Source organism: Carassius gibelio, chromosome A11 (assembly GCF_023724105.1).
Source record: "Carassius gibelio isolate Cgi1373 ecotype wild population from Czech Republic chromosome A11, carGib1.2-hapl.c, whole genome shotgun sequence".
NCBI lineage: Eukaryota > Metazoa > Chordata > Actinopteri > Cypriniformes > Cyprinidae > Carassius > Carassius gibelio.
The window spans coordinates 9,961,430-9,986,471 of NC_068381.1; the positions used below are offsets into that span (position 1 = coordinate 9,961,430).

A 25,042-nucleotide genomic window follows, 5' to 3' on the forward strand; every position below is an offset into this window, starting at 1 on the left:
ACCGCTCATCATAACACTCCCAGAGAGAGAGAGAGAGAGAGGGAAGAGATCCTGTCACAGTTCACATCGAACAATGAAATCTTAGGAGACTGCGTTTGTGTGTGGACGTCCAAGTGTGTTCTGTATATGCGCAGCTGGAACCACAGAGCAAACTGAAATAATTGCCTGCTTACTCCTCACCATCTTTCTGGTGACCTTTGAAACCGATTGATCGCAGTCATTTTGTAATCAGTGTTTTAAGAATGGATGTGTCTTGATGCATAATTGAGATCTAATTTGCATTATTTCACATCCTTCTCTACATTTCTATTTAGCATCAGTGAGTTTTACACAGGTGCAGCTGCGGATCGTCTGCTAAGATATCATATCATCCTCTTATACTTCTGTGTGAGAATAGTGCTGACGTTCGCGATCGAACATCTTGGGTTGAAGCGCTCATGTTACTGCTGTCAGAGGCGTTTGTTCTGTCGAAGGTCGTTTTTTGCAGTGACCTGTACAATTTGAAACCGGGCTTTCATTTAACTCTGACAGTTCCCTGTCAGCGCTAGTCTGCTAGTCACAGTGATAAACTGTAATGATAATGGAAGCAATTGTGCCCTTAGAAAAGTTTTTGTAATCATCATTGCATCGTCTGGCTTTGATTGAAGCAATGTTCTACACTCCGGCAGGTTTCCTTTGACAAGCAGAATTGCCTCCAACTTTCCCCGCTGTGCATCTTTTTTGTAGACAACATCTAAAGTTGTTTTCAGAGAGCGCTCAGTCAGTGCCAGACTACAGCGAGAGCAGAAATTTTGTTGCCTACTGATTTCATGCCTGTGACCTCGACTGCACTCTGGCTGCTTTTTAGTCATCAACACAGAAAACACAGGGTTTTATTTCTGGTGTTGTAATCGCCAGTGAAATGTTGTTTGCACTGATGATCTGAGCATGTCAGCTGTGGCTAGCTCATCAACTTCATATGCAGAGAAACACGTGGTGTGATAGTTGTGTGAAAACACTGCCCCCTAACGGCCACATTACATCAGTTGGACTCTCATAAACCATGCAGTTCTCTAACTGTTAAAAACATACTTTTATGTGGATTTCTAGTTTAAACTTCATTGTTATCTTGAAGTTTTGTAAATTGAACTATTTAGTTGTGCTTTCATCGCTATTAACATTAGGATTTGCTCAAATCGTTTTTCCGATATGAGTGAAACCTCAAATCATGTGGCTTTTTTATGAGAGGTGTTCTATTAATTTTCATTGCAGTCTGACTTACAATATTTATGCTTATGCATTTTGCAGATGCTTTTATTCAAAGTGGCTTGCATTGCATTCAAGGTATATATGTGATAGACGGTTTCCTTGGAATCAAGCCCATGGCATGGAGCTGCTAGCGCTGTGGTTTACAGTTTGAACTACAGAAAATACAATAACTTATAAAATACAATATTTAATGAAACGAGCAAAGAAAATCCCATTTTTGTGTTGAATAAGGGCCAGAATATTCTACTTGGGTAAAAAGAAACACTCAACACAATAGCAACTGCATAGGAACGAATAAAGGATAAGTTCCCTTATAATACATATTAATTGTTGTGTTAAATCCCCTTTAATTAGGTAATATCATCATATTTTCAATAATTAAAGTAAATATTCCATTTCATATTTCATCATCTTTATTTTACTGTATATGGCATAAATTGTATTAATTGCTTGTTATTGTGGCGTTTATATTTGAATGCATGTTGTTGTTTGTTTGGGCTGTAATATCACAGCATACATGGCTCTTTTCCAGAGGAGGGAGACAGTGTATTGGAGGAGCTAAACAGCATTAGAGCTACACATACACAGACACAGACACACACTATTGCTTCTCGTCAGCACACTGATCCAGGAACAGATATTTGACACGGGTCTATCTGAACCTCTGTCATCATCCCTTTAAAATGAGCCCTCGATCACGCAAGCCCCCCCCCCCCCCCCCCCCCCCGTGTCTGAGTTGTCTGTCCCCTGCAGCGACTTCATTTCTCCTTTTCTCTCTTTATGTTCCTCTCTTTCTTTCCTGCTGCACATCTGGGGTTTAATGTGTGTCCATTATTCATACACACAGTCTGAGTGATCCTCTGAGCAGAGAGCAGAGCTGAAGACTGAGTGTGACTCTTAAGTGCGTCAGGGAGATGTGAGGCATGCAAATAGATCCCCCATATGTTTCACTCTCTTTCCCACTTTGAGATGATGAGGTGTCAGGTGTTTGGTGCCTTTTTGCCTGTGAAAGAGAGACCGGTCACGAGCGTTTCTGTGTGTGCATTACGGTGTACAGTCATGGAAAGCTTTTGACGTGCATATTTAAGTCAGAATGCCTCATGATGAGCTGATTTAGTCTGAGGACTTCTGTTAGTGTGTTGTTATTACAGTATGTTATGTTACTTCCTCATGAACACCTCTGATCTGCCACCTGAACACTTCTGCCTCCGTTCTGTCTTTTGAACACTACTGCCTCGGTTCAGTTGTATGAACACTTCTAACTCAATTTTATATATATACTTAATGCAAAATATCAATTGAATTTAGACTAATGCCAAACTAAAATATATATAAATATATATATATTTACAATTTTTGGCACATATTTTGTGTACGGTTTTCTAAAATTAAATTGTTTTACATTATTTTTATTTTATGATTTATTGAAAATTAGCAGATACTTCTGTATCAGTTCTGCCTCATGAATATGTTTGCCTCAATTCTGCTGCAAATCTCTCCAATGTATCAAGCCCCTCCCTCCCTCTCAGCAAATCAATAAATACTTTCTCCGTAATAGATGTTCAGTTGTAAGTAATCTTTTCTCCCTCGGTGCTGTATTGTTGGTGAGTATGGCTCAGGGCTAGCAGAGATTAGCCTGCCTCAGCTCCTCAGACAAGAGCCTCAGAGGCAGAGGTTGAACATCGCCGAAAGAGTAACTCAGCATGGCCCTCTCAGCCGAAACGAAGTTCTGATCACAAGTAGTTGAGTGAATAAGACTGGGGGCAGTCCTCTTTGAAACCACCACACACACACACACACACACACACACAAACGTAGACACACAATATCCAGCCATTGTCTCTAGGGGAGTGAACGAGTGCTATTTCCAGGAATCGAAGTTGGATCATAGATAGAGCACTTGTGTGTTGTTTTGCTCCCTCTTTTCCTCACCTCAGAATGTGTGTGGAATTGTGATGGATGATTGGTCGTCAAGGATGCTGTTTTCTCTGTTTCTTATTTAGTTGCAAATTCTGTTGTTTTGTCATGAAGGAAATTTTATCCAGCTGTGTCAAATACAGTCAATAAAGTAAAAAAATAATAAAAAGATTTGTGGTTGTTCTGAAAGCATCAATAAGAATGTGTTGAAAAATACATACATTCAATAACATTTTGCATCATTTTATAGTTTGCATTTTGTTGAATTTTTTCGTAATGCTGTAAATGTTAATAGATTATAATTTGAATGAACAATTTTTTTAATTTAAATAAAATACTAAAAAGCATTTATTCGATCAAATAGCATCGATGATGTACACATATTCGTACCAAAACATGTCAGTACTGTTTTTCAGTTTGGCATGAGTCTAAATTCAATTCAAACTTCCAGTTTGACATTTGTTACTTTTGATAAGAATCTGTCTCATTTTATGTAAATATTTTATGGAAAATTCAAACAATACATGTGGTTTTGATGCTCTTTGATGTGGCATGGCAGATCGCTGTATAAAAGCATGATCATCTCTTCCTCTTTACTTCTAGTTCTATGATATAAAAATGAATGAACATGCCTCGTAATCGCTTAGTCAGTGTTTCAACCAACCGCATTAAAACAAAACCGAAGCGTGTCCATCTAGGTCCGTCACTTATTGCGGTTCCCTTATACATTTCCAATGTGGTCTGTGTGTATTTGCAGCACGTTTCTGTATTTACAGTGCGTTTTTGTGTTTGATTTTATTGCGAGTTTTTGCAGTGCATTTCTGTATTTGTTCGCATTGTAATTATTTGCAGTGTATGTGTTGTCAAACTGATGAAGATGTTTTCTTAATTTACTGGTGTTTTTTCTATTTGCATATGTCTCTCAGCCACCATTAGTTTGGCATAATCTTACATTAGAACTATTTAGCTTCCGCTAACTGTTGTATGCGAGAACACAACAGAGAGTGGCGTTCCAGTCAACAACAGTCACAAATTAGAAGTACAAAATGAGGGTTTGTAAAGAAAAATGTCAGTGTTTCGGTATAAGCCGAGACAAGACTAGTTTTCTTTTTGCTGTAAACAAAACTTGGTTCTTACCGGATCTTACGCTACGTTTACATCCTATGTCATCTGGCTGGAACACCACCCTCTCTTGTACACCATTAAGACAGTTAGCGAAAGCTAGAGATTACGGTTTATAAAGATTTACATTTAGGCTTTTTTTGTAACAAAATCACATCACTTCGCTTCAGGAGATCTTTATTACAAATAAAATAAAACCACTTCAGCTGAACTTGTTGACTGTCATGATTGATTTTCAGAGTCAATTTCTTCAACAAACAATGGCCTTTGGCTGTAAAACATAGTCAGGTGGTGTGACTGGTTTGTGTCAATTGGCGTAATCAGTATTGTTCATAAAAATAGAATTATATACAGGAAAATGAATATGGAATAAAATGTAATCATCTGGTTTAGTGTAATGTTTTTTTTTAACAATTGTTACATAATGTGTCAAAGATTATTTAGAAAACAGATAATATTGTAAATATTGTGAAAACGCATTAAACTTTACATTTCGAGATAACGTTAATAATCTATTTTCAATATTTCAAAATGAAGTATTTATTTCTATGAGTATGCTGACATAAAATATTGAATGTTCCTCATTCTTTGTCTTTTACACCATTTTCAGGTACATTCAGTAACTTTTGTAAAAAATAAAAAAATTATTAAAAAAGGACCAAATAAATTTTTTTTATTAGTTTAGTTTACTTTATTAATCTATAAAGCACATTTAAAAAAAACATAAGCTGCAACCAAAGTACTGTACAGATTAATTAAAACTAAAATTTATTAAAGATTTCTGAATTTCTCATCTTGCCATACCTTATTTGTCATTGACCCTTATACAACCCATGCACTAGCTGATTTTGTAAAAGAAGTGTAGCACATTCCTGGTTTGTAGAATTTTTTTTATTTTATTATGCATATACAGTATGTACCTGTTTCAATGACAAATGATTCAGGAATTTTTATTTTATAGTTGACACCTATATTTAGCAGCGCTCTAGTGTTGAGACTGGTGTGTCTGAGTGGACTGCCAGTGCTTGCACTTTTCTCGTCTCCTGCTACATGAATTAAATGCAATGCATTCCTTTAAATGTCTTTGTGAAACTCTGTGGATGACAGATTTTTCTTTTTTTTTTTTTTAGGTATTTGCAAATGGTTATTTCATTATTGTGTACATGTCTTTGAGATTAACATTGTATTATTTAGTGAATTTAATGCACATTATTTTGATGTATCATTATTTCAGCATCTCTTGACAGCTGCATCAAAGCTGGTGTCCCTGATAGATGCACCTCCAGCTTTTCTTCCCAGCCCCTGTCCATCATCTCTACATGCATGCACACATATTGTAAAAGTCTCTGCCTCGTGCCTGCCACCATGACTTCATAATGAGCGTGTTTGCGTGGGGATGTACAGCCTCATTACTTTGCCTTTTCCTTCCCCTGAAAAGATGTGATCCCACAGTGCAATGCTTCTTCAGGAGGTTGAATCACAATAACAAAGGCTTTGACATTGTTATATCAGGGTGGAGATGTTTCTAAAGCCCTTCTCTGCATTGAGTGCTATGTCAGCTCGTGGTGGTATTAGGGTGTGTGGGAGCCGGTTAAGTCTCCTGGTGCTTGTTGGGAATGTGTTTTATCTGACAGGTATTGTTATGGTAACCGGTAATGTGCATGTGCCACGGTGTTGTTGTTACCTGGTGACAGGTACGTGGTGGAGGCTCCCAGCAGGAGAGGAATGGTTTGTCTGTTGAGACATCCCAGAAAAAAAGGTCGAACTGGCATCGGTTAATCTTGATGTGTGGGCCACCTGCAATTTTAATATTAAGTATGTAGATCAACAGTTTAAAAAAATGCATCACAGCCAGCGATTTTGTATTACAGACGTTTATAATATATACCAAAAGTTTGGAAACATTACTCTTTTTAATGTTTTTGAAAGAAGTTTCTCCTGCTCATCAAGCCTGCATTTATTTGATCAAAAATACAGAAAAAACAGTAATATTGTGAAATATTATTACAACTTAAATTAATAGTTTTCTATTAGAATATCTTTAAAAAATATATATATATATATTCCTGCGATGCAAAGCTGCATTTTCAGCATCATTACTCCAGCCTTCAGTAACATCCAGTCTATCACATGATCATTTAGAAATCATTCTAATATTCTGATTTATTATGAATGTTGTAAACAGTTCTGCTGTCTAATATATTTGATGAATAAAAGGTTAAATAGAACTGCATTTATTCAAAATAAAAATAAAAATATATATTCTAATAATATATTTTCTTTACTATCACTTTTTATCAATTTAACACATCTTTGCTGAATAAAAGTATTGATTCTATTTAAAATGAAGAAAGAAAAAAAAATACTGACCCCAAATTACTGACCAGTAGTGTATATTGTTATTACAAAATATTTATATTTTAAAAACATAGCTTCTTTTTTTTTTTTCTTTTTTTTTTTCATAAAAAGTAACCTAAAAAAGTATCACTTGTTCTGTAAAGATATTAAGCAGCAGAACTGTTTCCAACTTTGATAGAATGATTTCTAAAGGATCGTGTGATTAATGATCCTAAAAATTCAGCTTTGCATCAAAGAAATAAATGATAATTTAGAGTATAATAAATTTAAAAACAATTATTTTAAATTGTAATAATATATCACAATATTACATTTTTTTCTGTATTTTTGATCAAATAAATGCAGGCTTGATGAGCAGAAGAAACTTCTTTCAAAAACATTAAAAATAGTAATATTTCCAAACGTTTGGTCTGTACTGTATATGTATATATATATATATATATATATATATATATATATATATATATATATATATATATATATATATATATACATACATTTAGGCCCAGATATTTTATAAAAATTTAATTAAAATGGCACCCAACAATTTTATATTTGGGACATTGACCAAAAATGTATGATTTTAAATTGTGACCAACAATTTTATATTAGGAACATTAAACGGTAAATCAACAAAACTGTAATAGGGCCAAGCTATTTTAGAGATGTAAACCAACAATAATACATTTTTAATCCCACTCATAGATTTTGCATTTAATTTAATTTTTTACAAAAAATCAACAATTTTTTAACTGCCCAAGTAATTTTATATTAGAAATGCAAGTAAAATAAAATAATTAAATTTAAAATCATAAATAAAATCAAATAAAAAATTTAAATCATAGCAGGGGTTTTATATAGGAATTGTAGAGCAACAAAATAAACAATTGTACAGCATTTTGTACAACTATTTTAATTGTATTTCTTTTTCTTTTTTAATAGACCAACAGTGATTTCATGCTTAGATCAACAATTAAACAAGGAATGTTATATTAGAGACAAAAACCAACAATTAAAAAAACTAATAATTGGGCACAACAGTTTAATAATAGAGATGTAGACCAACAGTTAAACACTTTAAAAACATTTCTTAAATCTCTCTCTTCAGCTCGTCTATTCACACAAGGTTTTGTTAGTTGTTAATGAGTCTGTTTGTGTCATTAGTAATGCTCCACACGCGTGCTGATTGGTCCAGCCTCACAAACAGAATCTGTTACTATAGCAACCACAGAGCCAACTGGGTCTCTGGCTACCCGAGCCATCCTACAGTTCAGGTTTGGACAGATCAGATGTAAACAAAAACAAATCGGGGGCAGAAAGTGCATTTCCAATCATACCATTTTTGATCCATCATATGAATGTGCCTATTCACAACTCTGAATCTCATAGAAAACGTCACTGATTGCTGCTGCGTGTGTTGCTTATTACATCACACATTCGGTGCCGTGTGCCGCCCTGCTGAGGCTAAGCTTGAATGAGCTGAACACGCCTGCGAGTGTTTGAGAGAAGAGAGGTGTGTGTGAGTGTGTGTGTGTGACTGAAGCTTAGTTTGGCGCGCTCAAGAGACTCACACACAACATAGCATCTTCATGGCTTCTTATCGCTACCATTTGTGAGTACATGTTTGAATTGTGCATGTGAGTGTGTGTGATTTGTGCCAGGAATATTGATCTTGTTTTATTCTGAAACAACAGATGTTATTCAGCATTGCATTCATGAGCATGGTGTCAAATAAATGAAGGAGAGAGCTCGTGAGAGTGTTATTCTGCCCTTATCTGTGAGGGTAAGAGCTCGTTTCAATTTGATACGTGACAACTTGACTGCTGCAGTAGCTTGATGCTTCATTTAATATTTTGAAAAGCCATCACATCATGCGAGGAGCAGAATCTTGGGTCATGTGTTTGATTGTTAATGTTCTCGTCGACTGTTTGAGGCAGACACGTTCAGCATGTTCTGCGAGTTTGCCGCAGGCTGTATCTCTCTAAGCCCAGGGCAGAGGGATAAGGTTGGCTCTGTACGCTGAGATATCTCACGCACGCAGACGGAAAACAAAGTGGACAGTGTTTACGTAGCTCCGGTGATGTCACGCCGGGACTATTTTTAGAAACGGTATAAGACTGCCGTTTCAGTCCGTATTGAGCGGACCACTGTTTGTCAGGCTGAATGAACACATGCCCTCTCTCTGCGATTCAAGATTTACGCTTATGTTTGAGTTGTTTTTTTCCACAAGCATGCCCTTAAAAGTCCCTGAAAAAATTATTTGATATTTGTAGAAAAACTTTAAATGATGTTTGTGTTAATAATGCTAGTCATTTTAAACATTCAAAAGATTTTAAGGAGCAAAATATAATTGAACAAATCACTTAATTATTGTAATAAATGATAATATTTGTAACATGCATAGATAAGATAGATAGATAGATAGATAGATAGATAGATAGATAGATAGATAGATAGATAGATAGATAGATAGATAGATAGATAGATAGATAGATAGATAGATAGTCAACAAGCTTTGTTCTCAGCTGGGACGTTGCATTAGCCAGTGGCCCATGTTTCCATCTGCTCCTGAGCTCTGTCTGCCTGCACATCTTCCACTGCCACCCGCTGTGCCTCATCCCAGGGGGGAAGGGAGGAAGGGGAATTGGGACAGCCTTTCGCTGTCATGTGACCCTCACGCAAGGTCACCCTGTACAAGCATTACTCCTCCAGAGCGAACCATGACTAATAACTCTTTCTCTCTTTCTCTCTCTCTACTGGACAATTAAAGACCGTGTTCTCCAGAAATGCACAGCTGAAACTTTTTGTGCGAAAGTGATTTGAATGGGTTTTTAGAGCTTGACTATGGCAGTCGTGTCAGTGACAGTTATAGGAGGTGGCATGGTGCCATGCCTCGCAGGAGGAAGGTGTTCACATTAGCCTGCCGGCGAGAGTCCAGACGAGCAGGATTCAGGGTGGTGGCACTGATGGGATTTGTGCTTCTAACCCGGTTATCAGCATGAACTTTTAATATAAGTTTCAAATGTTGCGATCAAGTGTCATAGGTTGCTGAGATAAACATAGATTTGTGTGTGTGTGTGTGTGTGTGTGTGCAAAGTTTGACATTGTTGAGTTTACATGGTTATGATATTGTCAAACATTGCAGTTTTCAGTATTAATCACCTATATTCCCTTGTGGTTTTTATACACACAAAATCAGATATATTCAGAATTTAAGTAATAAGTAAAGTTGGCAGGTATACTGTTTTCAGTTTTTGAATGTTTCTAATTCAATTAGAAACAAGACTATTTGTTAATTATTTAATTAATATTTAGATTATATATCATAAATTAGGTGTGTGTGCATATATTTATATACACACACACACACACACACATACATTTTATCACTGAAATATTTTACAATTATTAAAATCTGTGGAATAGTACCTTCAATCCTAATAAATAATTACAAATACTATAACACATTTTAATGCATGTTGTTAATAATAGCTTAGTTGTATGATAGAAGCTGTTATGTGCTGTATGTGCAGTCTTTATTAAGAACAGCTATTTGCTGTCATCTTCGTTACTTAATTGTATGAATTAAACATGATTTGTGAATTTTCACACCCCTAATGATGCTACAAGTTTCAAAGTGTTAGTTGCTTAGTGACATCTTTCGCGGTCTTATGAACTCTTGGGGTTTTTACTTCACAGAAAGCTCCTCCATTTTTACAGAATGTGAACAGCTATGCATTGTGTGTTAAATATTTGGTGTCATTTCATGATACTTTCAGGTACCAGTAAGAATGTGGTTCCCTCAGCTCTTACTACATTTTTAGTGATGATTTCCCCCCTCCATAAAGTGTGAGTAGATCATCTCCACCTGTATGTATTGATTTACTCAAAATGCAGTAGCTCAGATTTCATTGCAATTATCTTTGTTGTTTTGCATCTGCATTTACTATGCCTCATGATCTGAATCACTGAGGCTCTATTCTTGCTTTAAAGCTCATGTGCATGCATGAGTGTTTTTATATTATACAGCATGGCTACATTCTCCAGTAGCACCAGTCAGTAACACCTGACAGGCAAATGAATGCATAAGACCTCATGATCAATGTTATTGTCTTGGACTGACTGCTGCTCATTGAATATAATAGATTTAATTATGAAGATGGACTTGTGCTGGCAATCTTTAGACCAACATAGTGTAAATGTCACTGGAATTTGCTTGTATAACTATTATTTTTGGCCCTTTTGTAACTTTTATCATAATAGAATAGTAGAGAGAAGTCTTAGATATTTGGTAGTAGAGGTGGGAATGGGATTAGAAAATGACGGAATGTGAAAACCTTGATACGTTACTTGCACGAGCATGTGTGCTAACCTCTAAACCTCAGCTCTCCTCACCCTCATGTCGTTCAGATCCTTTTTAGGAGCATTGAAAACTTGGAAATGTGTTGTTATGGAATCAGGAAGTAGGTGCAGAAAAAGAAAATTCAGCACCCTGAACTGAAAATCTCCATGACTGCTATCTCAAACCGCAGGAAGTGTGACCAATAACTGGTTCATGTCCCCCACTATGGCCCTGATGATGAAAGCCCATTGGGTCTGACAAGGCTCTGCTGGTAGGGTCATGCTATGACCCTCAAAAATAGCCTACAGGATTTTTCTGTGCTGGACTATAGGCTCTGTGTGCCTCAGGATTTTTAGTGCTTATGTGAAAGCACTAGGCAAGAGCGTCATGTCTGCTGTAAGAGAAATGCACACTTTGTTCAAGGTCTCAAATGGCAGACTTTTTTTCTTGGCACCTGAACTGCTACTACAGCAGTGCACTGTTACAAGTGTATTGAGAGCTAAAGCGCAATTAATACATATAGTCATCTATTATTCATTTATGGGATATTTCTCTGTAGTATTATGTTATTAAAATATTTAATTTGTGTTTTACTAAGACATAATATATCCCCCAACATAAAATGTAAAGAATTGTTTTTTAACCTACGTTTTCATGTTTTAATAAACTGGACTATTAACTCTGTTGCAAAGAATTGACATATAATTATAATAATTTGCAAATAATTATTTTACACTGTAGTTGAAATATAATACATTTAATTAATTATGTAATTTAAGTACAATTTATCAAATAAATAACAATATATTTTCAATTCATCAATATATACAGTTTTTATATACATTTATAAATATATAAATACAGTTAAGCTGATGTTTTGCTTTTTGTTGCATTAATGCTTTAAATTTGAAAAAGCCATATTATTATATATAACTATTGTGTCTGAACAATTTTTTCTATTATTTTTTTATTAATGTTTTTTTGTGTGTGTGTGTGTTTGTATTTGTTTAGTGTATTGTTTTAGACACAATAATAAAATAACCAACTGACAATTTAAAAAAAGCAGGACAGTGTTTATTTATTTATTTATTTTTTATACAGCATTTCATGATTTTTTTCTCATGCTTTTTGCATATTATATATTTTTGATACAGACCAGTAAACAACTACCTGTCAATACCATAGCAACTACCTGAACACCCTAGTAACTGCATAGCAACATAGGCTAACAGCCAGGACAGAATTTATTTTCTTCAGAAAATGAGGAAATGTAGTTGTCCATTGCCATTAGGCTTCAGTAATGAAGTGCCCCTACAGTGCCACACATTTGAAGAGTCAGTTATGAGGGGTTTTTTTGGACTTCCAACACTCATAACTCCACTGCTATCACCTGCTTAACAGCTCAAACCAGCATGCCTCTGCTGACATTTTATTCATCTTTCATCTTTATATGGAATTATTTAATTCGCCATCAACAAACAGGCACTTTAAAGCAAAGGTTGAACCCACTAAGGCTTCCCTGTTTCATCTCGGTGTGAGGAGAGCACTCTGTCACAAAGCTGTCACATCAAGCTCAAAAATAGCACCATATCATCGCTTTCCAGTCTTTGTCTCTTTGAATTCATAATTTGATTGGGGAATAGATGAAAACGGTTCTCATATACAAGATGTTATCATTAGGAAGTTTCAAAAATGTATATGATTCTTAATAAAGAGTCATTAATGGTCTGATCATAATGAAGCTGAGAGACTCTAACTGTTTCATTAGTGTTGAGGGCCACTACAGTTATCCATCCAACAAGCCATTTTTAGTTCAGATCTGGTGTTATGGCCCACATAATGAGTTTAGTTGATGAGTTTTAGTGTAATCGGTCTCCATCCAAGACTTTGCAATGTGATTGAATTAATTGGCTCTTAATCTCATGCGGTCGTTAAATACTTAGACCATTAGACCTTGGTTAAATGTGTTTTAAGCAGTCTGGCTTGTTTCCAACGAGCTCAGATGGTAAACGTCCCTCGATGACATCGAATAAATACGCACAATGTTTTAATGCACTCACCATTGAAGTCCATTTAGTTTGCATGTGCTTTCCCACACCGGAAGGCAACCAGTCGTTTAATATGCTAAACTCACATCTGATCCTGTTCTACAGCCAGCTGCCCTCAATTACATGTGCAGCCATTTGTTTCTGTGTAATTTGTATGTCTGTGCACCAGGTGATCTGATCATAGGTTCATAAGAGGATCAAGTTTTAACATGGTGTGTTTTGCCTTTGGCAGGAGTGCATAGAACAAGAAACGCAAATAAGCGTGTGGAATATTAATGAGGGGATGGACTGCAAAATGCTTGTTTTAGGCCACTAGAGGGAGCACACAGCTACGGTCAATTTTGCATGATATATGAATGTTTATGGACAGTCTGTGCAGTACTAGTTAATAAAGAACATCTGGAATATGCCCAAGCAATACTCTGCAGTAATGCTAATGGCAGAGTTTCTGACAAAAATACCTGGAGAATTGCATAAGGCAATGTGATTATCTTCAATAAAGATCAGGAATTATTTATGACATTTATAAAAAGCATTGCTGTAGTTTTAAAAGCATGAAATCGGACATCAGCATCCGAAAAACAAACAATATAGAGAGCATGACAAATTATTGTGTATTTTTCTTAATTATTTATATTACAAAATAAAGATAATATTAATGATTTAATATTAGAAAATATAATTTTGCACTACTACTAATAAGAAAAAATATATTAATTAATCTAACTAATTTTGCCTTATTATATATTATAGAATTGATGTATCTGTAAATCTCTCTATATGTAGGGAGAGAAAGCAGCTGACATATTGCAAGTGAAAACAATTTAAATCTAGTAGAAATATATTTATTTTTATGTTTTTTGGGGTGCTGATATCTTCCTTTTCATGTTGTAGTAATGGATTTCTGAATAGAATGAACTGCAAATTTGCCCATTTAGATGTGTGAGAGAAATGAGACACGTCAAGAAGTGCCATTATGATCCACTTTAGGGCATTTGGAACTATATAAATAGTTGCGAACTGATGTCATCAAGAGCTGGCTGTGAGTTTTGCACTCTTGTTTCTTTGTGCTTGAACGATTCTCACAGGGACTGTCCACAGGCAGCTATTGTTCCAGCTTTGAGGGGGGAAGTGGGGTGGTGGGCTTTCTGAAAACCTTTGAAAGGGAGTGATCACAATAATACCAGACTAAAAATAGACAAAGTTATTCTGTTTTTCCCTTCTTCTTCTTCTTCCAGATTCCTGACAGGGTCATAAATACATAACCCAGTGCTGCATTTAGCCCCAAATGGGCCACCAGTAGGCAATAATCCCTCAGTTGTTGCACTGTTTTTCTTCAGCAGATCGGAGGATACTGCTGTAAAAGCATTTTGATCAATAGTTAGTCCAGTATAAAGGACTTTTTAGGTTATAGAAGTCCTGTCCTGTAGATGGACATCCAGGCTGTGTCTTTTAGTTGATTTTAAAAAGGGCCGATTTGAATATCAGCCATTCACATATTGGCTTCTCTTAAAGGGTTAGTTCATCCAATAATCAAAATTATTTCATTAATATCTCACCCTTATGCTGTTCCAAACATGTAAGACCTCCTTTTATCTTCGGAACACAGTTTAAGATATTTTAGATTTCGTCCGAGAGCTCTCAGTGCCTCCATTGAAGCTGTGTGTACGGTCTACTGTCCATGTCCAAAAAGGTAAGAAAAACATCATCAAAGTAGTCCATGTGACATCAGAGGGTCCGTTGGAATTTTTTGAAGCATCGAAAATACATTTTGGTCCAAAAATAGCAAAAACAACGACTTTATTCAGCATCGTCTTCTCTTTCGTGTCTGTTGTGAGAGAGAGTTCAAATCAAAACAGTCTGGATATCCGGTTCATGAACGAATCATTCAGTTCACCAAATCGAACTGAATCGTTTTAAACGGTTCGCATCTCTAATACGCATTAATCCACAAATGACTTGTTAACTTTTTTTTAAATGTGGGTGACACTCCCTCTGAGTTCAAACAAACCAATATCCCTGAGTAATGCATGCACTCAAACAGTAGACTGACTGAACTGCTGTGAAGATGAACACCGAGCCGAGCCAGATAACGAACAATAGACTGACTCGTTCACCAGTGAAGAACCGGTTGCATCGGTGTTCGGATCACCAGTAGTTCTTTCGGACAGTTCGATTCAATAAACCGGTTGAAGAAAATGGTTCACCGGTTCTTTTGCGCTCGACATAATGGCGTCATTTGCGATGATTGCCCTTGATTCAAGCCTTCGGTTTACCCGCGCTCATAAGACTAGCACAGAATCAGTTCAGTTCAGATGCTCTGTGTGTCGGTTTGCTTCACGCTGAATCACACATGCGCAGTATCATCAGCTCCTCGGTTCACGAATCGGACGCGTCTGACAGAAACGGTTCTTGACTCGTGAACGAGTCAATGTTTTGTTCGTTATCTGGCTCGGCTCGGTGTTCATCTTCAGTTCTCTCTTCACAGCAGATCAGTCAGTGTACTGTTTGAGTCCATGAACTATTCCGGGATATTGGTTTGTTTGAACTCAGAGGGAGTGTCAGCCACATTAAAAAAGTTAACAGCTTAAGTCATTTGTGGATTAATGCGTATTAGAGATGCGAACCGTTTAAAACGATTCAGTTCGATTTGGTAAACTGAATGATTCGTTTGCGAACCGGATATCCAGACTGCTTTGATTTGAACTCTCTCTCACACAGACACGGAAGAGAAGACAATGCTGAATAAATTCGTAGTTTTTGCTATTTTTGGACCAAAATGTATTTTCGATGCTTCAAAAAATTCCAACGGACCCTCTGATGTCACATGGACTACTTTGATGATGTTTTTCTTACCTTTCTGGACATGGACAGTGTACCGTACACACAGCTTCAATGGAGGGACCGAGAGCTCTCGAACGAAATCTAAAATATCTTAAACTGTGTTCCGAGAATAAAAGGAGGTCTTACATGTTTGGAACAGCATAAGGGTGAGTTATTAATGACATAATTTTCATTTTTGGGCGAACTAACCCTTTAAGCCCCGCGGGCAGTTGGGCATCATAATTCAGCTCCCTGAGTTTCTGGGCACCTTCTACAGGATAGCAGCACAGCAGGATTTATTGAGATAAATTACACTATCTGCCAGAGCCCAGAAAGAGCTCTTCACCATGATAGCCATCTCTCAGAAAAGTGATACTGAGGCCACGAAAATACAGCCTACCCTCCACATTTCAGCCTAGACCCCATCTGGCCCCACGTACCAAGGCAATAACTGCAATTACACACCCACCTACCCCTTTGAGGTGGCCAAGGCCTCTCGGGGGTCTTTAAGACAGCCCGCAAGCTGAAGCCCGATTATATTTAGCATTTATTGGTTTCCGCCGGATAACGCCACTTCAGACGTTTTATCGGTAAAATGTATCTCTGATGGGATCGTCACCCAATTCACCAGGGGGGAAGCCATACAGCTCAATAGTAAAGGGTGTTAACATTGTGAAGAGAAAAGAGGGAAGTAATGAAGTTAGCTGAGTGAGTGGAGACGAGATGGAGACTGGGAGTGAGTGCCATGATCTCACATCGCCACGTTTGCAGTTTTTATCAGATGTGGTGGGTTATTGACAACAAACATGCAAATTTGTCGTAGGAAAATCCAGTTTAAGCTTTTTTTGGCACATGGCAGCTGATGTTTTGCTCGTTCAAGTTGCATATAAAGCTATATTTTAACTATTGGTCATCAGATAAAAATATAGTTTACATTAAAACATAAACCAGAGCTCAGTCATCTGTATTTGTGCTTTTAAGCTAGTCATTAATATTTCAGCAGCACTACAAGTTGCACTACAGTTAAATTATATTTTGTCCAAATATTGGTAAAATACTGTATGACTGTAAGATAAGAATAAACGCTTTTCTTTTGGCCATTTTATTCATCAAAAATTAAGGAAAAAAGGTTCACGGTTTCACAGCTTTCAAAATAATAATGAGATAATAATAAGAAATGTTTCTTGAGCATATTAGTATATTAGAATGATTTCTGAAGGATCTTGTGACACTGAAGTTGATTAATGACTGCTGAAAATTCAGTTTTGCGTCACAGGAATAAATTACATTTTGAAATATGATAAAATAGAATAATTTTTAATCAAATTACATTTGTAATTGTTTTTTTTTTTTGTTGTTGTTTTTTTTTCTTTATCAAATAAATCCAGCCATTTTTATGCACTCGTGCTGTGGTGCATTAAATATATAACCTTTAATTACCACAGATCTATCATTTTGAGATTTTCCCCTGCATTCCCTTGAGTGTCATTCTTGAATATGATGCCCTGTATTGTAAAACTGGCATTCATGCAACTGTGCCTGGGGGCCATTAACTGGTGCACTGGCTCATTAATAGCAGTGTGTGGCGTGTGCTTCCTCGGGTGCTGACCGCTGTCATTAGCCACATCATAGAGAGCCGCGTGGCTCATTTACTGGGGATGTGGAGCACAGCTGGCTCCTGAAAGGCCAACACCTGGTGTACAAGAAGGACTAATGAATGGCTTTAGACCGGTCTGCCCGCTCAAGAGCACTTACACCTTCCCCCATTAAAGCTTTGTTGAAGAAACTAGAGTCTTCAGTATTTTTAGCCTAGCATAGCAATTGTTTTTTAAAGAATGACCACTTCTTCTGTTGTGCCCTTTCTCTTATATAGGACTTAAAAATTGTATGTTTTACAAATTTTTTTTGTTTTCTTTTTTAAATCTGGAAGTACAAATGATCATGTAGCATTATAAATGCTGTTTATGCTAAGGGAAGAAGGCCATCTAAGCCAACCGGATGATTGATGTTTCCTCATCTGTTTAGTGGGCAACACCACCCCCCAGCCCCCTTCTCGACAAAATGGGCCCTAAAGCACCCACAAGACAAAAGAGCTGTTTGCTGGGACTCATTAATGAGGAAAAAGGCACATGTGTGTTGGTATTTCACTGTCTTATGTTTTTGGGATTTAAGTAAAAAGGAACATTAAAATGCAATCCCGAGTTAAATTGCAGAAAGGCAGTGTGGATGTTTTTTTTTTTTAAGTCAACTGACTGTCTGGTATGTGTGTAGACATAAAACATTCGGAAAACATTTATGGAAATTATTGGAAATATAATTTGTACAATTTAACAATTCAATGCCCTTGTAGTCAACATAAAATATACAAATATATATTTTTGGTAAATGTGTTTATGTTTTGCTCAATTATGTGCATTGTTAGTGTTAATCATGTGACTTTTTGTGCCTTGGCAAACAATCAGTATGAATGCTCAACTCTATAGAGATCTGTTTGGCTGATACACAAAGAAATCCCTGATCTGTTGTACCAATCTACTGCAAGAGGACTGTGTGTGGTTTGAATGCCAGGCTGTGGATGGGTTTGAGAGAGTTTAGAGGGCGTGAGAGGGAGCAGAAAGATCCGTCTGCATGCAGGGGCTTCAGTAGCTTGCATAATGATGAGCATGCCAAACACACACACACACACACACACATATATACAGTATAAGTATGTTGATATTCTCTAGAAAAGTGAGCGCGTACAGGGTTTGGTAATTACTGGTCATGGTTCCTTGAAATGGATTGCTTGAATGTGCTATCATGTGCTTAAATACACCTCATTCCGTGCATTCAATTTCCATGATGTTGTGGTCACATCTCATTTGTTTCTCTGCATATTCAGGTTTAGACTCGTCTCATGCATAATAATGTTTCTTTCATTTCATGGTTGTTGTTGTTTAACTTTACTGATAAAATTATTTTTAATATAATGTTTTTTAGGTTAACATTTATATTTTTAAATTGATGTGTACTTATGTATTTACATTTTATTTTATTTTTTTAGCTTTTTCTGTTTTTTGTTTTGTTTTGTTTTTTTATGGATAAATATTCCAAAAATATGCTGATGATAATTCGTTTTTAAAATGATTGTTTAAAAATATTTTTTTATTTCTTTTACATTGAAATCTAATTTATTTTTTAAGGGAAATTATATATTTTAGGTGTCCCTTTTTTAAAAAAAAAAAATTAAAATTTCTTTACTATTTTTATAATATATCTCTTCTGCAGTTCAAGTAGTCATGTACTGTAACAAATATTTTTAAAAGTAAGTTTAAAAATAAAGCTGTTATTTAAATATTGTTTCACATACAAATATCTATATATTGATATCTTTCACAACAAGATCAAATTTATGTTTGATCTTTTGCTTAATATTTGTGTAAAGAAGGAGTATATTTTATGTGCGGCACTATTCTCATTTCACACCTTTTATACATACATATTTAATATATGTATGTATTTATGTATCTGTCACTTAAGAGTCCAGTAATGTGACACATTAATTTCTAAAGTTACATTAATTCAGAAATAGCCTCTCAATTAATATAAAAAAATTAAAAAGTAGAACATTAAAAAGTTCCTTAAAATTAAGCAGGAAATTACATTTCTTGATATAGTTTTAGGTGAACTGCTCTGCTAGTTACCACTTGAAATTTAATGTCAGCCCATTTTGATTTTGCAATTTATCCAAAAATGCAATGAACAAAGAAAAGAAAAAAAATCGGTGCCCTCACTGACTCACTTGGCCACACCCACTTTCCCACTCCCATCCAATCAATATCCTCCTAAGGCTTCCACTTAGCATTTTAATCGCTAGTGATTCCATATCCCGGCAACGGGCATCAACATATCAGAGTGGGGTTGTAAATCAGCCAGCTTGTGTTTGGTGAGCGTCAGTCGCTGCTGATCACCATGTGCTTCTAGTGATTAACACTGTTTAGCACACACATAGCTGGCAAACGGAGGACACCATCAGATAAAGCATAATTAATACGGCACAGGCAGGGGGGTGGGCATAGGGGGCTTTGTGGTTGCGGTGGAGCATGCTGGAGCTGGATTCTGTCATCACCACTGACAGACAATGGAAGCAGCTGTAATTCAAAGCTGAGATTTTTCCTTTTTTATTCCTTTTGGACTGATTTGGGCCTGCTGTATTAATGCTAGAAGATATACAGATAGATTTCTCACACAGCGGTGTAGAGCTGGACACATGGTGTGTGTGTGTGTGTTTGAGACCTCTTCATTGAGGGTGTGAGAGACATCACAAAGGGTGTTACTATGCATGCTGGAAGGATTTACAGCCGCCACTGAGGCCCTGTCATACGTCGATCTACGGGACGTTTGGCATAGTTACTGTCACTCAAACACCTCTGAGTCAGGTGTGATGGTGCAACCACGTGGATCTCAGCTGTTTTATGCAGGCTAGCAGAGATGCTAAATCCCTAAACTTGCGCTGAAAATGTTTAAGCTCAAGACTTTCTGTTTGGATTACTGGCAGTTTCTTTGCTTGCAGCCTCTCAATGGCTTCTATAAAAGGTAAGAGTTCTTTGTTCAATGTTGCCGTTTGTTTTGCTTTTTCTAAAAATTACAAATGATTCAAGATATTATCAGCTTATGAATAATCCGTTTCTAATAAATCATGCTTTTATTGTTGGAGCAGAGTCACCATCTGCACTGTATTGTTCTCCTTCAGATCAGCTTATTAAAGCCTTGACTGTTATTCAGTCAGTAAAGTGTCATGAATGACCTCAGAACAGTGTGTCTTTGTGTTGTTGTGAGTTAAAGGCTGTGTAGCTGAGGTTGTAGTGAGTCAGGCTGATTTAACTCAAGCTCTATTGTGTTCTGTGACCAGATAAGCGTTTCCATCACTGATCTGATCCTCTATTGTGGGGCATGGTACCCCAAGGGCCCCTGGGCTTCGTCCTTTGATGGGCCACATGTGTGTGTGTCCTGACCGGTGATCTATCATTGCTTGAGGATAGTCTTCCTTTTTACATCCAGCGGACCTTTAAACTATGGTTTTAAAGGGATAGTTCACCTAAAAATTAAACTGTGATGTTTATCTGCCCCCCCCCCCCCCCCCCCCCAGGGCATCCAAGATGTAGGTGACTTTGTTTCTTCACTAGAAAACAAACTTGAAATTTTTAACTTAAAGCATTGAAGTCTGTCAGTCTTATAATGTAAGTGGATGGGTATCACGGCTAAAACAACATACACATATAAACAAAATAAAACCCTGTGGTTCGTGACGATACATTGATGTTTAAAGACACAAAAAGATCGGTCTGTGCACGAAACTGAACAGAATTCATATAGTCTTTTATTTTTTTACCTCTGCCCGCATGAGGCGTCGCCTTCTTCTTCTTGTTGCTTTATGGCGGATCACAGGTTTATAACTGCATTACAGCCACCTCTCTCTCAAATGGCCCATTTGATGCTCTAGCTACAATCTCAATTAGAAGTTTCAGTGTTCCATTTGAGAGATAGGTGGCGGTTATGCACTTATAAATCTGGGATAAGTTAAAGCATTGGTAGCATTGTCCTAAAATGTGACATACTAAATTTAATTTAAAAACAATTTCATATACATTTTTTTCTTTAATATTAATTGAAAACAACATGGCTTTATGTATTCATTAAAAATGGTGGTTTTGATTGAGTTATTTTTGTATTGCTTTGTTTTTTTGTTTTTTTTTACTGAGTAGCTTTATTTATTTTATTTGCATATTTTTATTATAAATGTATATATATATACAATGTAAATTTGGGTCTCCCATCTTCTTCCCCTTCAGTGACCACCATAAAAAAAAAAAACAACATGATAGTGTAGTGCTTAACCTTTGCTGACTAAGGAATCTGGACATCTCTGACTCGAGCAGTGATAGGAAATCCCCTGGCAACTATTCCTGATGACGTTCTCGCCTAACCGTGTCCTTCACCTAACTGCTGTAATCAGTGGAAACTGCGGTTCACACAATGTGGCCTTTGTGCACAGTGCAGTGCTTTCAGTCAAGCACAATATAAAGTGTCACTGGTGACTTTCAACCTCACATTTGAAACAAAACTGAAGAAACAAAAGAGAAAAATTTCCCTTTATTTGTATTCTCAGCATGCCATGTGGTAGATTCAGTGTAGGTGTTTCAGAACAGAATTCTGTTGCTGGTACTGTGAGGATATAAGCGGCCCTCTTGAACCTCTTTAGAGCATATTGAAATGATTCATAAGCTTTAACATTTTACATTATTGTTTGGCAAACAATCACTTTGATGGAATCAGGCATATATTCAATAGCCTTATCAGAAACAGTCATTTTACAGTGTCGTCTGACTCTCTGGATGACTTGATGAAAAAATTACTCCCTTTTAGCGGAAGTGCCTCTAATAGTATATTAAGTCTGACCCTAACACTGACCCTTTAAGTCTGGAACGAGACCTCTAATGACCTCATATACAGGTGCTTCACTTATGAATATAAAACATTTTATTGCTGATGATTAGGGGTGTCCATGGTTAACCGGTTAACCGATTAACCGTTAAAAATTGTGTAACCGAGTGAAACATTTTGCTCGGTTAAGTGACGTCAATGGCGTGCATTGAATTTAGTTGTAATACATTTTTGCACCACCAGAGACCGCCAGAGCGCTCCCAGACATTTGTAATGTCCACAAGAAGAAGTCATTTTTCTAATATGAAGCGGGCTAATACGAGTGACGGGGCAAAATGCAAGTATTGCAATACAGTGCTTAGATATACTTCAAGTACAACCTCGTTGTTGTAATCTCAACAGCCAACACCCGGGCATCATTAGACCGGTCAGGACACACTGGATGCGTGGCGAAAGCATCTCAGCTGCGTGGCGTGTCTGTTTTTAATTCGGTTCCCATGTTAACAGGTTAGAGCTTGCCGACTGCCTGCGTGAGACGCGCGGCTCAGGCGCGGCTCGACGCGTGCATGCTAGAAATAGAACCGACGCCTTGTTGGAAGCGTTTCCAGGCAAAGTATAATAGGAAAATATGTTTATATGTCATTTTGTACAAAAATACATATTAATTCATGACATTTTGATATTTGAAAGTCTATAGGTTGACAAATTCAGATATAAATGTAATATAAATAAATAAATAAATAATTATCGATTTTCAAATATTGTACGTGTCAAACATAGTCATAGCCTTAGCGAGGCGTCCGCGGCGTCTGCTTGTTACGTTTTGCCTTATACATTTTAGGCTTATTCTCAAATTCAGATTGTTTTAATAGGACAATTTGACCGGAGAGATAACATTTTGTCGGACATTCCTTTTTTTTTTCGGCCAATGTCCGGAAATTACTATGGTTATGGTTACTATGGCACACTATGGTTAACCGAGTATTAACCGCTAAGGGCCTCGGTTAACGGTTAATGAAAAACTTGAGAACGTGCAGCCCTACTGATGATGATTACACCAGTTTGTTCACTATTAAACTCTACTGGCTTAAAGTGGGGGTGAAATACTAATTTTCACTCAATCTCCTGTTAATCTTGAGTACCTATAGAGTAGTACTGCATCCTTCATATCTCCAAAAATTCTTTAGTTTTATTATATTTATAAGAGAAAAATAGTCTGTGCCGATTTTTTTTCGGAAAAAAACACGAGTGGCTGGAGGCGTGACATGTGGGCGGAACTAAAGAATCACGAGCGCGAGTAAGCTTTTGTGTTGAGAGCGTTTGGAAGTTGTGACATTACCGTGAGGAAAAAAACATCATCCAAAACAAACCATGGCTAACAGTCAGATTCAGCCGTATATTTATGATCCAGAATCAGATCCCGAGGCTGAAACTGAACGAGAGCAGCAGCAGCAACGACTACAGCAGGATGTCTTTATGTGGTATGTATTGAAACTGTATATATTTGCTTAGCGGTTTTGGAAAATGACTAAGTTCCACTTTATGTCGTCTTTTTTTTTTTTCTTTAAAGGTGTACAAGGTTTACTTGATGTGGTTACGCGCCGATAGTTAAGTTAACAACACAGAGATATTTGAAGCAGTTTTACTCACCGCATGCGGTTCCAACACACGATCGTGACCCTTTTTCGTTGGGACTGCATTATCCTTAAGAAATAAACGATACGCAAATCCGGCGTCAAACTGGGCCTTGTTTGTAAAACAAGCATCTTCGAAATGCAGGGAACAAACACAAACACTTGCACAACTCCGTCGATGCTCTGTAAAAATAAACTCCGTTCACTGGTCCCTTAATTTTATTTTATTTTTTTGGTAATCTGTGCAGGGTTGTCTTGCCCTGGCAACCAAAAACACACTTCTTTTGTGACATTTCGCTCTCACTCTGATCAGTGAATTGCTCTGCTATACGGGAGCGCGCGCTCTTCCGGGAGAAGTGCCCTCAGGACCCATGTAAGGAAATTCTGCTCCATCTAACGTCACACAGAGCCATACTCGAAAAAAACTTTCCGAAACTTGTGACAAACCGGAAGGAGTATTTTTGGAACAGAAATACTCCTTCAAACGTACAACTTAATTTTTGAAACTTTGTCCATGTTTAGCATGGGAATCCAACTCTTTAACAGTGTAAAAAACTCAGTATGCATGAAATAGCGTTTCACCCCCCTTTTAAGTTCTTCTTAAGACACATTTGAAATCCATTATGTTTCTGCATTTAGCATCTACAGAGATCTACTGTACGTACATCTTAAAACCTATTCTGTGCCATTTTAACCTGTTTGAGCCTACCACAAAGTTGGGACAAACACAGCATCACTTCCGTATGCAAATTATAAGAGCAGGTCAATAATATTCCACTCAGTTATGGAGATGGGCATAGACTTCCCAGGCTGGAATGTTTTTTTTAAATCTGGATTCTGGGAAAAAAAGGGAAAAAAAGAGCAAGAGTTACAGTTGCCTTTTTCCTCCTGCTGTGGTCATTTTTGAAAACAGACTCACCTTTTATGGATATTTTGCTTGTAATTGTGGTGAAGCAGAGACAGGGCTTCTTTTCTGTTCATTCTTGGTCATTTATTTCATTTGTCTAAATAGGAGTGAACTGTATGTTCCCATTGCTTAATCGGCGGGAAATTATGCAAGCAGTGCCAAGTTCATGGGTTTTCTTGAAAGAAATACTGATAAAATTTACATATTGAAGTAAGAACAT

At 36.8% G+C, this 25,042-nt stretch overlaps 1 protein-coding gene across 4 annotated transcripts in view; it reads left to right on the forward strand.

Moving 5' to 3' along the window:
- Positions 1-25,042, forward strand: part of LOC128022260 (IQ motif and SEC7 domain-containing protein 1) — a 158,063-nt gene that overhangs the window by 74,190 nt on the left and 58,831 nt on the right. The window contains exon 1 of one of the 4 annotated variants that reach the window (XM_052609624.1): positions 8,089-8,257. The exons of the other annotated variants lie outside the window; for them this stretch is intronic. Within the exon in view, the coding sequence (XP_052465584.1) occupies positions 8,235-8,257 (23 nt within the window). The 5' untranslated portion in view covers positions 8,089-8,234. Of the gene's footprint in view, positions 1-8,088; positions 8,258-25,042 lie in introns of those variants that run through there. 4 annotated transcript variants of the gene reach the window in all.